General features: G+C 36.4%; 1 protein-coding gene across 6 annotated transcripts in view; it reads right to left on the minus strand.

Annotated features, from left to right (window-relative positions):
- LOC150109418 (basement membrane-specific heparan sulfate proteoglycan core protein-like) overlaps nt 1–16,696 on the minus strand; it is a 1,783,738-nt gene that overhangs the window by 1,188,112 nt on the left and 578,930 nt on the right. For all 6 annotated transcript variants that reach the window (XM_090413063.1, XM_090413041.1, XM_090413033.1 and 3 more), the window contains one exon: nt 6,644–6,751. In XM_090413063.1, the coding sequence (XP_090269189.1) occupies nt 6,644–6,751 (108 nt within the window). The remainder of the gene's footprint in view (nt 1–6,643; nt 6,752–16,696) is intronic.

Consider the following 16,696-nt stretch of genomic DNA (forward strand, 5'->3'; position numbering starts at 1 on the left):
AATTTTACAATAAAGCAATGAATATGTTAGATAAAGGATTTCAGAAATAGAGGAAGAGACTTGGCACAAGACAAGTTTTAACATAAGAATAGGGAGATAAGATGGACAGTTCGAAGGAGATTGGTTCTTTGAATGATACGATCAGGTTGTGTATAGACAGTGTCTAAGAAAGGAAAGGTTATAAGTAGTGTGCCATGGGGTTCTATTCTTGTCCTCTACTCTAATTTATTTGTTAATGATAGTTCAGGTATGATTTGACAGGGGGATTTCATCTGTTTGCTGAGTGACGCAAAGTTGAGAACAGTTATCAATGATGCTAATAACTTCCTTTAGGGAGATTTAAATAATTTTATCTTACACAAATGAGTGGTGTTGCAATTTATGTTAATATGAGCAACAATTTGCTATTTGAAATGCAAAGGGCTGTATATTGGAAATGCAATTCAAAATCAAAATCTGGGGATAATGACTGACAGTCTGAAGTTCAGAGGAAACGTAAGTGTTGCAAATACTACACAGCACATTGACAAATAGAGATAAGGATGTTGTAATGCCTCTGTTATAAAGCATTGATCAGACTATACATGGACTAGACTACTGTGCTGAAATTTGATCAGTAGTTTCCATTGCTATGTCGAAACTGTAGAGTCCACAAATGAATAACTAAAGCAATATCAGGATTCTGGAATGTTGGTAACAGAGAGAGGTTGAGAGAATGGAAATTGCAGTGTTCAGTGGAGAGGGGGAAAATATGAGAAGTAATGTTTTAGTTGGTGATCGGGATTTTATTGAACTAAGGCAGAAGAAAGATTATATAAGGAGCAGAAGGTGAGAATGAAAAGCACTGTCTCTGGAAGTTGTGTAGTGGTGACTGGAGAAATGAGGAGTAGATTTTTTTTTTTTCATGGAAAGCAACAGGTACACAGAAAGCATTGCCAGAATGTGTTAAGAATGCTAGAAGTATGTAACAATTTAAGGTCAAATATAAGGTTGTTGCTGAGTAGACCTACCATGATGAGTTTGCAGACTCCACAGGGTTCGTTATAATATATGTAACTATTTCCTCTTCCTTCAACCCTGCTGGCTCTGTCCTCCCCCATTTCCAAGACACTATCTATAGTCTTTAGAACATTATACAAAAAAAAATAAAAATGCTATATAAAAATGCCACCAGCATCTACAGAAGATACCTGATGACTAGCACATGAGGCATCAAAAGTACTAAGAACATTTGTAGATAATCAGGAACCTTCAGATGTGTATTATATATACACCAGGGGTCAAATATTCAGGGTATGCTAGGTGTGCTGTGCTCATCCAACAAATAGCAATATCACTGATATTATATTTTTGGATTTATTTCCATTAAAGATTCCCCTAATTGCTTCCAGACTTCATGCGATTCCTAAAAGTAAATACAGTATACTAATGCTTCTTGAAGAGGAAACTGACATGTAAACATTACATCATGTTTGCATTAATAATCTGACTGTGCATTCAAAATACATATACACCTTTGAATCCCTTGAAAAGATGTACAGCAGATCAAATTCTTAGCATCTAGTAATTTGAAACCTCTCAGAAGTTGAAGCAGGGCGAGCTCTGAAACAATAGCACCTAGAGGTGATAAGTTATTGTGCCAACCAATCCAATTGAACGTTATCATTTGTCATGAGTTGCCGTTTGTTTTCTGAGTTTCATCTGTTTTGCATGAGTAAAGTGTGAACTGATATGGTAGGCAAGTTTTTATATATAAAACAAGCAAGTTTTTAATATATAATCTTTATTAAATACATAACTTTCTTACCCATATTTATAATGGGAAACAGTACTGTATGTAGTTAAAGGAAGTAATCCTCGTCCTCCTCTTCCAAATTTTATACCTTTGAGTAATTCAAATATACCAACCAAATATAGTATTCTCCTTCATTATTGTTTTCTAATATACAGTATCTTAAAACAAACACATTGTCCCCCATTCTTGGGATTTGGTTACAATTAATTGATAAATTAAAGTATTCAAAGTTCTCCTACAATTAATTTCATTAGAGCAATTAAGATGAGCACCGATGTACGATACACTCTTAAAACTTTCATATATCGATAAAAATGCAATCACACAGTCAAACTGACTTGAATTTTGTAATGTGGGTTGCATAAGCCACAACAGTACACCCAACTGAAATGGGCACATGACGCCACTGATACACATACAAGATAAGTGGAAGGTTGTTAAAAATAAATAAATAAATAAAAAATAAAAAAAAATAAAAATAAATAAAAAAATAAATGTCGGGGGGGGGGGGGGGTCACTAGTGCCATGACAAGAAGTAGCGATGTATTTGAACCAGGCTATGAAAAGTGTTTTTTTTCCCCTAAATTATTATATTGTGTAGATTGTATAATAATGCTTTTGTGTGATAGTCAGACTGGATATAATCATTGTACTGTGATTCTACGTGTTCACGATGGTTATCCTGATTAACATGGAAGTGCTTGTTAACATTCCGAAAATGGCAAAGAAGCATAAGCCACAGCAGGAAAGTCTCAACTTGGAGATCAAGTTTTTCCATGGACTTCCACAAGATAAGATGCAACAATTGTTTCATGTATGCATCCAAAAATATTAATGATTTATGGATTGATAGATCAAATGATAAAAAGGAAAACTTATTACAGAATGTGACAAGTGTGATGAAAGGCTAGGATGTTCCAAAAATGAGAATAGTGTTACCAGCAATAAACAGGAAATGGATGCGAGTGATTTTGACAGTAATGATAAAAAGTGACATGGAAGAGATTAGGCAAGAGTTAACGAAAATGAAGAGTCAAGTTAGATGTATTGAGGAGGAAACTGAATGTTTAAAGAAGAACATAACTGGCGTAAATGACAAGGAAGTTAATAAGAAGCAAATATCTAAGGTTGATAGGGTTGCTTTATATGGTGATTCAATCATTAAGGTGTGATAAAAGATAAAGAGCACAAGACATGTTTCACAGGTGGTATAATAAAATGAATATCAGATGCTTTGCATAGAAGGAAGGAACGAGCATCAGAATTAGTGGTAGTAGGGAGCACAAATGACTTGAATAGTGTCAAAAAGGATTTGAAGAAGTTCTTGCAGGAAGTGAAGGATAATAGTGTCATTGAGAAAGTGGTTAGCTTGTTGCCCAGATATGACAGTAGTGAATTGAGAATAAGAGCAATGATACTGAATGACAAAATGGCTGAATTGTGTCAGGTGGAGTGTGTTCAATTTCTGAATGTATGGAATGAATTTAAAGGACAGTTAAAATGGTTCAAAGCTGATGGAATGCATTTGAAAGGGTTTGGTGTTGGTCATTTGGAGATGTTCACTAAGAGTGCACAGATTCATACGAAATTAGAGCCACTAAGAGTCATAGAGAAAGAGAGGGGGTCGAGAGGCAGGTTGTGAAAGAATGGGAAGAAGATGGATACAAAGATGTGGAAGTGATTATTGCAGGGCAAAGTGATGCAGTGCAAAATGGTGGGGATCATAAGAATATAAATGAAAATCAGTCAAGATCAGGAAAACTGGGATGGTCACAATGAAGAGAGAAGTGCACTATAGCAGAGAGAGTAAAGAGTGACTGTGTTGATGGGATGTGTGGAGAATTGTTATGCTTGTATACTAACGTATGGTGTATCAGAAATAAAGGGCCTGAGTGTGTAGCATGGATTGAATCAGTATGCCCAAAGATAACTGCATAAGATTGGTTGACTGTGGATATATACTGTCAGTACTTGAAATAGTATATAGAACTTTTCCAAAAGGATAGGAAGAAGAAGAGAGTCGAGAGAGTAGTGTTAATGGTATTCTGTCCTTCAAGAGTCAATGTGGAAAATGGTATTATGTGTGAGGATTCTGAAGCTGTTTGGTGTGAAGCTGGGATCAACAGAATAGTATATCTAACAGGATGATCATATAGGTTATGGAATGTGGAAAGTATTGATTGTGAAATGTTTAGACAAATTTGTTGGGCAAGTAAAAGGAAGATGATCCTAATGGGAGATTTTAATTATAGGAATGTGGGTTGGAAAGAAGAGATAGTGTATTTCAGCATTTGATGAAGCAATACGGGGTTCATCAGTGTTAGATTTGGTGATATGCTCACAACTATGGTTGTGAATGAAGTATCAACACTGCCACCTGTTGGTGAAAGTGATCATGAAGTATTGGTGTGGTAGTAATAATTATAAGGTGGGTAATTATCAGAAGCTCCATAGTCAACTAGCATCAATACATTGCGTTGACGAGTTGTGTAGAAAGGATGTTGACAACGTGTGGGAAATGATAAGGCAATATCTAAACACAAGCAATGCATAACTGTACACCAAAAGTTAAGTGAATAAATAGAGTAGGAGTGAGATGGATGAATGGTCAAATCAAGTAAGCAGTGTTACTAAAGAAGTTATGGAGGAAGTACAAGACAGTTTGCAGTGAACAGATGCATGAAGAATGTAAGTGTAGGCTAGAAAAGTGATAAGCATAGTTAAAAAAGAAAAAGTAGAATACATGAGGAGATTGGCCAGTCAAGTCAAAGCTAATTCAACAGAGTTTTTCTGCTATGTGGCTAGCAAAAGCAAAATAAATTATGATAGGTTGATGCTGGTAGATAGTTATGGTAGCAGAGCAACCATAGCAAATGATACAGTGGAATTATTTAATCAACACTTCAGTGTATATCACAGTGCTATGAAAAATGCTGTGCAACAAGTAAAAGGGACACAAGAATTAGGAGAATTTAAGAATCTGAAATGAAAGAATCTGAGGTGTATCAAGTGTTGCTTGAGTTAGATGTTAATAAGCTTTGGGAATGGATGACGTATCACCATATATTTTTAAAGAATGTGCAAAAGAGTTAGCCATGCTCTTTTCCTCATTATTTAATGAGTCTTACAGTGGGTAAGGTTCCTAATTTTAAGGAGTAGAAAGAAGGCAAAATAACGCCTTTCCACAAGCATGGTTCGAGAACAGAAGTTTCCAATTCTAGGCAGGTCTGAATATCTGCGGTTGTGATCAAAGTGTTGGAAAAATTGGTTAAAAATAGAATACAGGATTGGGTTGATGAAGACAAGATTCTCTATGATGATCAGCACGGATTTGTAAAGGGACAGTCTTATTTCAGCAATCTGCTTCTGTTTTATGATAAGGTTGGGTACGGGAGAACCATATACAATGATATTCTTTGTACAGTGATAAGTTGGTGTACAAGCTGAAGTGGATGGGAATACAGTATATTGGTTAGATGGATTGGAGACTTAGCTCTATGAATGATACCAGCAAGTTTTGTATGACAGAGTTCTGTCTGAGAAAAGGAAACTGACCAGTGGGTTCAGAAGGTGCTTCTGGGTTATCTTTGACCCCCCCCCCCCCTTACTGTTTAACTTGTTTGTTAATGATATTTCATGTGGATTGACTGGGGATTTTCAAATGCTTGCTGATGATGCAAAGTTAAGTAGAATTATCCGGAGTAGTGCTGATGTTAATTCTCTACAGGAAGATTGGAATGCTCTTCTTAGCTTGGACAGATGAGTCAGGTTGCAGTTTTAATGTTAATAAATGCAAGATGTTACACTTTGAGATACATAGATATATAAGGCTACATGCTGTATTGGTGAAGCTGTACTTCAGGAGGTGGATGAGATTTGGGATGTTGGAATGATGGTGGACAGTGGACTGAAGTTCTGAGGGCACATTGCATGTGTTACAAAACCTGCAACATCATATTGCTGCTATGATAAAATGTACATTGACATGTAGGGATAAGGCATTGGTCAGACTATATATCAACTTTTGTGCTCATATTTGGTCACCTAGTTTCCATTGTGATGTAGAAATACTAGAGAGGATCCAAAGACAAATAAACAAAGTGATATCAGGGATCTGGAGTATTGGTTATGAAGAGTGCTCGAGAGAATGTGGATTACAGACATTGGGGGAAACGAGGAAAAGAGTAGATAGGATAGAGACCTTCAAGTTAGTTCAGGGATTTCATCAGATTAATATGGAAGAAATTATAAAAAGAGTGGATATTAAGATGAGAAGAACGAGAGACCATTCCTGATAGTTTTATAAAGATGTTTTATGTGGAGAGTTGTTTATGAATGGAATGCACTGCCTGAATGTGTTAGTGCACATACGTGTAAATAACTTCAAAGCTCATCGTGATAAACATCTGATGGTTGAGTGGGCCTCCCACGAAGAAGGAACAAAGATATAAGGAAGGGGATTATAAAAAATTAGCAACAAAGTGAGAAAAAGCAGATTGAGATGGACAAGCCATGTATGGAGAAGGCCAATAGATCACACAATTTAAAGAGTCACAACAATGGAAGTGAAGTGTAAGAGAAAAAAAGGAAGACCAAGGAAAAGATGGTGAGAAAACATCAAAAAGGGATGTGAAGGAAGTTGGAGTGGAAAGGAGGGATGCCCAAGATAGAAATAAGTGGAAGAAAATTGTCCAAGTGGCAGACCCCAGGCCTGTCTGGAACTAAATTGACAAAAAGAAGATAATGAGGAATATTTAGATGTGTGTTATAGATAGATAAATATACACATAAACAAAATCAAAGTGGCAGGGTGTTTAAAAATGTTATAGTAATTACTTAACTACTTACCACAATTGTGTTCATCTGAATAATCTCTACAATGGTAACGACCATCACAGTGTTGGCTAGCATCGATGCAAATACCATCCCCACATTTGAACTGATCCCTATTACATTCTGGAATGTTAATAATAAACATTAACAATAATATTTATTACATGAACAATATAAGATGCAGACATTTAATTTTATTTAAGCGACTGCACCATGTTTTCATAAAGTGCAATGTAGAACAAGATTTTGAAAGTTGATTTTGACAGCTGAAATCTTTAACTGTTATATGACTTTTTTAAATGAAATTTGAGTTTTCCAAGAACTAAGGAGTGATGTTTGTTCTTAGTTCTAGGCCAGGATGAGAATATGCTTGCAGCAAAAATGCACAAAGCTAGTCTTCTGTGATGAAAACCTAACTATTTGCAAGTGCCTATATATGAAAAAATCAACAGCTTATGTTCTTTCTATGATCTTCATATTACAGGAATTACAGAATATCAGCATAGAGGAGATGGTTTGCTCCAAGAGAAAGCTGTTTTCATAAAATAGTGCTACAGTATACACAGAACTTTGTAGCTGCCTAATGTTACAGAAAAGGGTGGGAAAAACATAAATCCTCTCAAACATGGAAAGTTTTAAAAGATAAATTCTTAATAAAAATAAAGGGTGGTTCCTCTAAGTTTAAAGTGCATTTTCAACTTCTACTTGTGTCATATGCTTTTTCTATATCAAAAAATAAATAAAATAATAATCAGAACACAAAGTATTCATTTTTAATCATCTTTGATGGATTTCAATCCCCAGATTTAAAAGCATCTTTGATGGATTTTTTTTGACAATTTCATGATAGATATTATCTAGTCTTATTGGATGTGCTTAATTGGAGCAAAGCGGTTTTAATTCTTTCTTGAATTGTAAGTTGTACAAGTTTTGGACATACGATAAGAAAAGACCTGCTTTGTTATATATATATGACAATTTTCTCATCCCCTCTAATATTAGCACTGTTTATGGAAAGCATAACATGAATCTATGAGCCCTTTTTTGTCTGCCAAAAGAACATGACCATGAGAACATTTGCTAGTAATTAAATTTCATGTAGTGGGACATCTGCAGATGTTCCAAGGTTGGTTTTGGACTTTCTTGGCTACTGTGCATTCTCAATGGAAAATGCCTAACCAAATGACTGACTATCCATTCCCATCCTACTCAACTTCAACAGTAGTTTATGATTGTACTAGCAAATGCTTTAGCACATTACAGACTATATGAGCATTTCTCTTCTATCCAATACACTTATCACCCTCTTATAAAATATAAAAGTTACTGAATAAAGACCTCCCTTTATAAAACCTATTGCTCTCTCAAGATTTCCATTCTCATCAATGGAGGTTTGTTCCTTTCTAATTACACTGGACAATGAAATTTTACAAAAGTCACGTCCCCCTTCCCCCAGAATTTGATCATTATAGATTTTGAGGTACTGAACACGAATATGACAATGAAATGCAAAATTGGCTATGGTTTGTGAGAGATCTGCAATAGTTATTTAGTTTAGAAACAAGTGTCCTTCAGTGGTGGTGGTGTTGAAATTTTTTGTTGTTTATGTTTTGTTTTGCTACTTATTTGTTTGTACTGCTTCAGCTTCTGAAATGGCATCCATAAAGAAATGTATATCAGCAGCACAGAAGGCTTCTGTATGAAACTCTGGCTCATGCTTGGATTTTTTGCAGTGGATGTGTTGTGAAAACTGCTATATGTATGCACTGAAAAATGTGAAGGATTTGGACTGTTTGGGTAAACAAGAAAAAGGAAAGTGTTAATGTGAAAAGTGTGTGTGAAAAGTATGTGAAAAGTGTGTAGATAAATTAGAATGATTAGAAATGAGAGCAAACGTCAAGACCATAGTCGCTTAGGCAGGAGATAATGAAAATGAAAATCTAAATGAAATGTCTGGAAGAGGATATTAAACATCTAAAGGAGGGACTGGCTGATGATAATGAGAAGGAGGAAGTTAATATTATGAAGAGAGAGTCAAAGGATAGTCATATATCAGTGTATGGGGACTATCAATAGAGGTGGGATTACTATTAAAGTGCACAAAACATGTTTTCCTCGTAGAACAATGAAACAAATAACCAATGTGTTGCAGAAAAGAAAATACTGCGAGTCAAAATTAATGGTAATCATGAACACAAATGACAGTTGGGGAGAAAAAGAATGTTGATAGAAACTTGAGGAAGTTGTTGCAGCAGGTAAAGAATAATAGTGTTGTGGGAAAGTCATAGGCATGTTGCCTAGATATGACAACAATGAATTGAGAAGGAGAGCAGAAATAATGAATAGTAAGATGGCTGAGTTGTGCAAGGCAAAGAGTGTAATTTGTAAATCTGGGAGTGAATTTGAAGGGAAGATGGAATGGTATAAAGCTGAGGATTATATTTTTGAATAGGTTTGGTGTTGGGCATTTAGAAAGGCTATTGTTTTCTGAGAAGGCACAGTCAAGAAGTTAATATAGCCAATGATCAGAGTATACCTGTGAAGCAGGATAGCACGAATCAATATACTGTATGGCAGGAGGCCAGGGAATGCAGAGAATACAGATTATGAAATGTTCAGGCAAATTAGATGGGCATGTAAAAATATGGAATGCATACAGGTGAGGACGAGACAGGTAGGAATGGAAATCAGAGTCAGGATAAGGGAAACAGGAGTAGTCAGACTGAAGAGAGAAGTGCAGTATAGCAGCTAGAATAGAGAATGGTCTCAAATATCAGGGTTTGTTATGTTTATACACAAATGTGAGGAGTATTCGAAACAAGAGAGCTGAGTTTCTTGCATTGATTGAAATGGTATGCCCAAAGATAATTGGAATAAGTGAAACTTAGTTGTCTGAGGAGAATGTACTGTCGGGAACAGAATTAGAAAGATATATGCTATATACTAATGCCAAGAGTATCCGGAATAAGGGAGAGGAATTGGTGGCGCAGACAACATCAGCCTGGCCAAAAATTATTCGGATCACTGAGACATGGTTGACAGAAGAGGATATAATAACAAGAATAGAAGTCACTGGGTACAGCATTTTTCGGCAGGATAGGAAGAGAAAGCGTGATGGTGGAGTACTGCTTATGATAAGTGACGGCCTATGTCCTCTAAGAGTGGAGACTTTGGTAGGCAGTGACACTAATGATTCTGAAAGCATATGGTGTGAGGTAGGCAAGACAGGATATTTAGTGGGGTGTTGCTACAGATCCAGGAGTACAGAGGGTGGGGACCAGGAGATGTTGAAACAGTTCAGTGTGGCAAATGCAAGAAGAATGATTGTTATGGAAGATTTTAACTACAGCAGTATAAATTGGGAAGAGAAAGATGCATGTAGCAATAAGGGAATGGAATTTCTAGAATTCTTGAGGGACAAATGTCTTAGGCAAAATGTAATAGAGGGAACAAGAGGTTCAAGAGTTTTGGATTTGGTTATAGCATCAGAGGAGATGAAAATAACTGAGATTACATCTCTCCCACCAATTGGAGAGAGTGACCATATGGTTTTGAATTGGAAAATGAATAGCCATGCAGGAGTTTCAAAGAGACAGGAACCTATGTGGAATTATAAGGTAGCTGATTATAAAAGTCTAAGACGTCAACTTGTGGAAGTTTCATGGAAGGAGGAATTGGAAGGCAGGATATTATTAGTGCTTGCGAAATTATGAAAGAATATTTGTTAGTAGCAATGGTAAGTTGTATACCACGAGTGAACAAGAGGACACAATTTGGAGTAAACTGGATGACAAACAATAGTTAATAGGAACATCCGAAAAAGAGGCTGTGGAAGAGATAAGGAGACAGGTGAAGAGAAGATGCATGAAGAGTATGAGACACAGGCCAGAAGAGTGACTAGTATGGTAAGGAAGACCAAACTGGAATATGAGAGGAGATTAGCCCTAAGAACAAAAGAAAAGGGAATGTTTTATATATGTGGCCAGTAGGAGGAGAAATTACTGGGGAAGAATGATATTGTGGGATAAAGATGGGAATAGAGTGACTGATGCAGAGGACATAGTAGAATGGTTCAATGAACACTTTATTAGTGTTTTCATCCTGGAGGAGTCAGTTTTAACCTCCCTACCAGCCAATGTGAATGAAATAGTGACACCAAATTGCACTTCTTATCCATGTTATTTAATTAGTTTTAGAGCTTCGTATCCAGATTTAGCTCAACGTCTATAGACGTCATGGCTGGTTGGGAGGGGTTAATGCTAGAGGGATAGGGCAGGTTCGAGGTTTAGAGGTACAGGAGGAGAGTGTGTGTTTCAAATACTGAGTACTCTGGATGTCAGTAAAGATGTGGGACTGGATGGTATTTTACCACGAGTTTTGAGAGACTGTGCTAGGGAACTGATAGTACTGTTGACCTGGCTTTTCAATGAAAGTCTGGCTGCGGAAAAGGTGCCCATGGAATGGAAGAACAGTAAGATAGTGCCATTGCATAAGGGTGGTAGCAGACTGGAAGTGTTGAATTATAGGCCAGTTTGTGTGTCATCAGTAGTTAATAAGATCTTAGAGAAAGTAATGAAGGACTGTATACAGCATTGGGCAGATGAGGGTAATGTTATCTGTGAGAGTCAACATGGATTCGTGAAGGGACAGTCTTGTTTTGGCAACATGTTAGCCTATTATGATAAAGTTACAAGAGCATTAGATGAGGGAAAGGCATATAGTGCCATTTTCTTAGTGAAGGCATTTGACAGGGTGCCACATGATAAGCTGATATTTAAGTTGCAGCACATGGGTCTGGATGTCAGATTGGTCAACTGGATTCAGGATTGGTTGTCCAATAGGTATCAGAGAGAGAGAGAGAGAGAGAGAGAGAGAGATGTATATGGAGGGGCAGTTTCAAGGAAGCCGAGGGTTACAAGTGGGGTCCCACAGGGCTCAATACTGGGACCTATATTGTGTAACCTTTATATCAATGACATTGTCAGTGGATTGCAAGGGGATATTCAGTTGTTTGCAGATGATACAAAGCTGGGAAGGATTATTAATAATAGTACAGATGCAGCAAGCCTTCAAGAGAATTTCAATAAGCTTGATAGATGGGCAAATGAATGGGAATTGGATACAGCAAAATGTAAGGTCTCGAGGTTTGGGAAACATCGATGGAACACTGCGTACTCTATGGGAGGAGTTATACTGGAGGAAGTAGGGGAGACAGGAGATCTGGGGTTGATGATTGATAGAAATGTGAAATTTAGGGGACATATTGCAAAAGTGGTGAAGGTAACACAGAGGATTGCTGCAATAATGAGAAGGACAATGACCTGCAGAGATAAAACAGTTATCATTCTGTTGTATAAGACCCTGATCAGACCACACTTGGACTATTGTTCTGAGATTAGGTCCCCAGGATTTGAAGGGGATAAATTAACTGTGGAAAGGGTACAAAGGCAGATAACAAAGATGGTTTCAGGACTGTACAAGGATCGGCTGAGGGAATGTGGACTAAGAGTTTGGTGGATAGAAGAAGGAGAGGTGATATGATTGAGACTTTTAGACTGTTGAGAGGTGGTTACAGGGTTGACACTGGGGAGTTCTTTCACTTGGTTGACAGCAGGAAGGGGTGATGACAAGAGGCTATCCCTGGAAGTTACAAAAGGAAACTGTGAGCAAGAGGATGAGGAATGATTTCTTTGCATGGAGGGTGGTTGAACCATGGAATGCATTGCCTGATGGAGTGGTGAGAGCGAGAACGGTCAATGAGTTCAAGGAGTGGTATGATAGACTGTTTCTTAGGGGGGGAGGACCTCCCCTCGATGAGACTTAATAGACTTTGCGTTTCTTAGGAAGGACCTCCCACGATGAATCTTTTGACTCCATGGAGGCCTGAATAATAATAATAATATAATTTTCCAGAAGGATAGAAATGTGAAAAGAGGAGTGGGGAAGTGCTGTTAATGATTGGAGAGGAATTGTGGTCACAAAGTATGGAAGTTGATAGTGAATGCACACATTTTGAATCTGTGTGGTGCAAAGTTGAAATAAATAGGTTAATATATCTGATAAGATGCTATTATAGGACAAAGAATGCAGAGAATACTGATTGTGAAATGTTTAAGTAAATTAATTGTGCATGTAAAAAGAAAGTGATCCTGATGGGACAGAAGACTTTAATTACAGTCATATAGACTGGAAGGAGGAGATAGCGTATGGGAACAATGAGGGCATGTTTGTGGAATTCCTGAGAGATAAGTATCTTAAGCAGCATGTGATTGAAGCAACTAGAGGCTTTAATGTTTTGGATTTAGTAATAACTTCACAAGATGTAGTTGATAATGTAGTGTTCACACTGCTGCCAATTGGTGAGAGTGATTATGAGGTACTTGTTTGCAAAGAGATGAAACAAACAAAGGTTACTGCCAAAAATAGATATATGAAATATAAAGCAGGTGATTATAGGAAGCTCTGTAGTCGGTTAGCATCAGTACACAGGATAAATGAGCTGAGCAGAAAAGATGTTGACAAATGCATGGAAACTCGCAAGGCAGTATCTGACAAAAGCGATGTATGACTGCATACTGTTGGATTCCGATTATATAGAGATTAGAGTAATTATTATTTGCTTCAGAATCCAACATGATCTTCCATCACAAAGGCTAGACTTGTAAATATTTAATGTAAAGAACTTATTTTATAATCTAATATACATTTAACTACCTTAATTTTGTCTAATATTTAATCATTTATTCAATGATATATGAATTAATAATGAAAAGACTGTATTAAATATTATTAAGCTATTTTATTTATTACTATGTTAATATTATAAGAACTTGTATTTGATAATTTAACTGCACATTAATTGAAATGTTAATATTCTCTATTTATTCCTATTTGTAGAAATTTAACGTTATATAATAGCTCGATTTTATTATGTTTTGTTTTGTTGTCATGGAAACGTATGTTAGATAGCTTGCACGTTTTGGAACACCACATGAGAAGGTTTATTGAAAAGAGTTTTTAGAAAGAAATCACGAGAATAATTTAGGCGGGAAAAACGGATATATAAGCGATGAACGCTGGAAATTATTATTATTAAGAGATTAGATTATTAAGAGAGAGAAAGGAGAGGATTGGCATTAGGTTGGAATCTGAGCATTCGGGAATCACAGTGAGATAATAGCGAGTCGGCAAGTCACTCAAGCAGCTAATAAAGTCTACTAGTCGAGAGGCGTTAGCTAATAAATTGTAGAATAACAATTATAGCTACGGAAGACAACTGAGTGACTACTAAATAGACTAGCGATATTTCAGTTGAGATTCAATTTCAGGGCCGACCTTTCAAGGACATACAGAACCTTGAAGCAAAGCACAGAGTTATTAGGGAATAGTAGAGGCTGTAAAGTTGAGGTTACCGTTAGCTGTGCTTAGAAATACATTGCCTAAAGAATTAAATGAATGCAGGAAGAATGAACAGCTCTGCATATGAAAACCTCAAGTTAAGGAATTATTGTGTATTGTCTTAATTCATAAGAGATCAGTAGTATTTCATGCAAGAACGTTTGTTTATGTGTATAGTGACCGACGATTAATTCAGTTATTGCTTAGAAGAATTATTTTAATGAGTTATTGCTTAGAAGAATTATTTTAATGAGTTATTGCTTAGAAGAATTATTTTATTGTGTATAGTGACCGACGATTAATTCAGTTATTGCTTAGAAGAATTATTTTAATGAGTGCCGTATACTGTTTAAGTGTTTATGGTTATAAAAAGTGTTTATGTATAACTTGATGAAGATAGAAGATTATCAGTAAGATTATTCCAACCATCAATATTCCTTTACAGAAAAGTGCGAGAGTTTCATCCTAGAATTTCCTTATACTAACAGTAACTATTGCAGAGAATTCACTGAAGTATAAAATTAAAAGTGTTTGTTTGTAAAGAGGTGTTACTGAAATTTTTGTCATATTTGGAACTTAAAGAACTGTGAGAAGACTGTATTATAGAGATAACAGATTTATCATTGTCTGAGTTGTATGATTGAATTTATCAGAAGTTAAAATGTTTGTGATATCTTAATTACTGATTTGAATTTAAGTGTAAAATTTATGATTCTAAAATTAAATGTTTGTTTTTGTTAATCAAAAGTTGTATTTTGCCTGAATCTCTTTTACTGGACCATTCATAAAATATTCGAACCAAAGCGGGTGAATTAAGTAAGTTAAATATACTCGGCCAGTATATATTTTAAGGAGTAATAGTTGAGGGTTGATTTATCTTCAATTCTTGAACTCATCCAGATATAGAGTGGTGCAGTCTATAAATATAAATTTTCTCTATATTTGTATTAGAAATCAACTAGCAACTATTTTTTAGGTTAAGAACATCGTAATAACTAAATGTCGGATCCATAGTATAGATTGACAAGAAGTAGGATCCAACAATACCAAGGATTAACCGAGTAAATACAGCAGGAGTGAAATGAATGAACAGTGAAATCAAGCAAGCTGTGCTGGAAAAAAAAATGTTATAGAGGAGGTACAAGACAGTTGGTGGTGATTGGATCCATGAAGGGTATAAAGTGAGGGACGAGCATAGTAAAGAAAGAAAAGATGCAGTATGAGAGGAGATTTGCTGGTGAAGCCAAAGTTAACCCAAGAGAATTTTTCTTGCTACATGGCAAACAAGAGAAAGAATAATTATGGCAGATTAACATTGGCAGATGGTCATGGCAGCAGACTAAGAGCTACAAAAGATATAGTGGAATTACTGAATGAGCATTTTATCAGCATATATCATACCAGTGTGAATGATGCTGTGCAATATATAAAAGAGAGGCAAGTATTGGGAGAATTGGAAGTGAAAGAAACAGAGGGGAATCAGATGTTTGGGTTAGATGTAAATAAGACTGTGGGAATGGATTACTTATATCACCACGTATTCTTAACATTGATGTGACACATTCCTTAATGTGGTACACATTAAGGAATGTGTACCACAGTTGGCTATTCCCTTGACCTGGTTATTTAATGAGTCTTGCAGTGGATATGGTTCCTAAGAGCAGAAAGAAGGCAAAATAGTATTACTCCACAAGAATGGTTCTAAGGCAGAAGTCTCCAACTATAGGCCAGTCTGTATAACTGTGGTTGTGGTCAAATTGTTGTGGATATGTTGGAGAGATTGGTAAGGAATAGAATACAGGATCAAGTTCATGCACATAGCATTCTTTATGGTCAGCATGGATTTCTAAAGGGAAGATCTTGTTTTAGTAATTTATTTACATTTTTTGATAAGGGGACAAGTGTGTTAGATAAAGGAGAATCATATACAATGATATTCTTAGACTTTGCAAAAACATTTGATATATTCCCACATAAGTTGGTGTACAAGCTACAGATGATGGGAATAGATAGTATATTGATTAGATGCATCAGAGATTGGCTGTCTGAACAATACCATCAGGTTGTGTATGATGGAGCAGGTGTCGCAAAAAAGAATGATAATCAGTGGCATGCCTCAGAGTTCTGTTCTTAGGCCACTGCTATTTAATGAGTTTTAAAACAATATGGTCTTACAGGGGATCTTCAGTTGTTTGCTGATGAAGTAAAGTTAGGAAGAATTATAAGTAGCACTGCTGATGTTAATTCCTTTCAGGAAGATTTGAATAGACTTTTTGTTTTACTTGGACAAGAGTGAGAATGTAGTTTTAATATCAATAACTGCAAGGTGTAGCAATTTGGAGTGCAGAAATTATTATTATTCAGGCCTCCATAGATTCAAAAGACTCATCGTGGGAGGGCCTTCCTAAGAAACACAAAGTCTATCAAGACTCATCGAGGGGAAGCCCCCCCCCCCAAGAAACACAAAGTATCATACCCCTCTTTAAACTCATTGACCATTCTCGCTCTCACCACTCCATCAGGCAATGCATTCCATGGCTCAACCACCCTCCATGCAAAGAAACCACTCCTCGCCCTCTTTCTCACATTTTCCTTTTGTAACTCCCAGGGGATGGCCCCTTCTCATTACTCCTCCCGCTGTTCAACCAAGCGAAAGAACTCCCCAGTGTC

This window comes from Typopeltis vanoorti, chromosome 2 (assembly GCF_054136105.1).
Source record: "Typopeltis vanoorti isolate ZY-2024b chromosome 2, IOZ_Tvanoo_1.0, whole genome shotgun sequence".
Classification (NCBI taxonomy): Eukaryota; Metazoa; Arthropoda; class Arachnida; order Uropygi; family Thelyphonidae; genus Typopeltis; species Typopeltis vanoorti.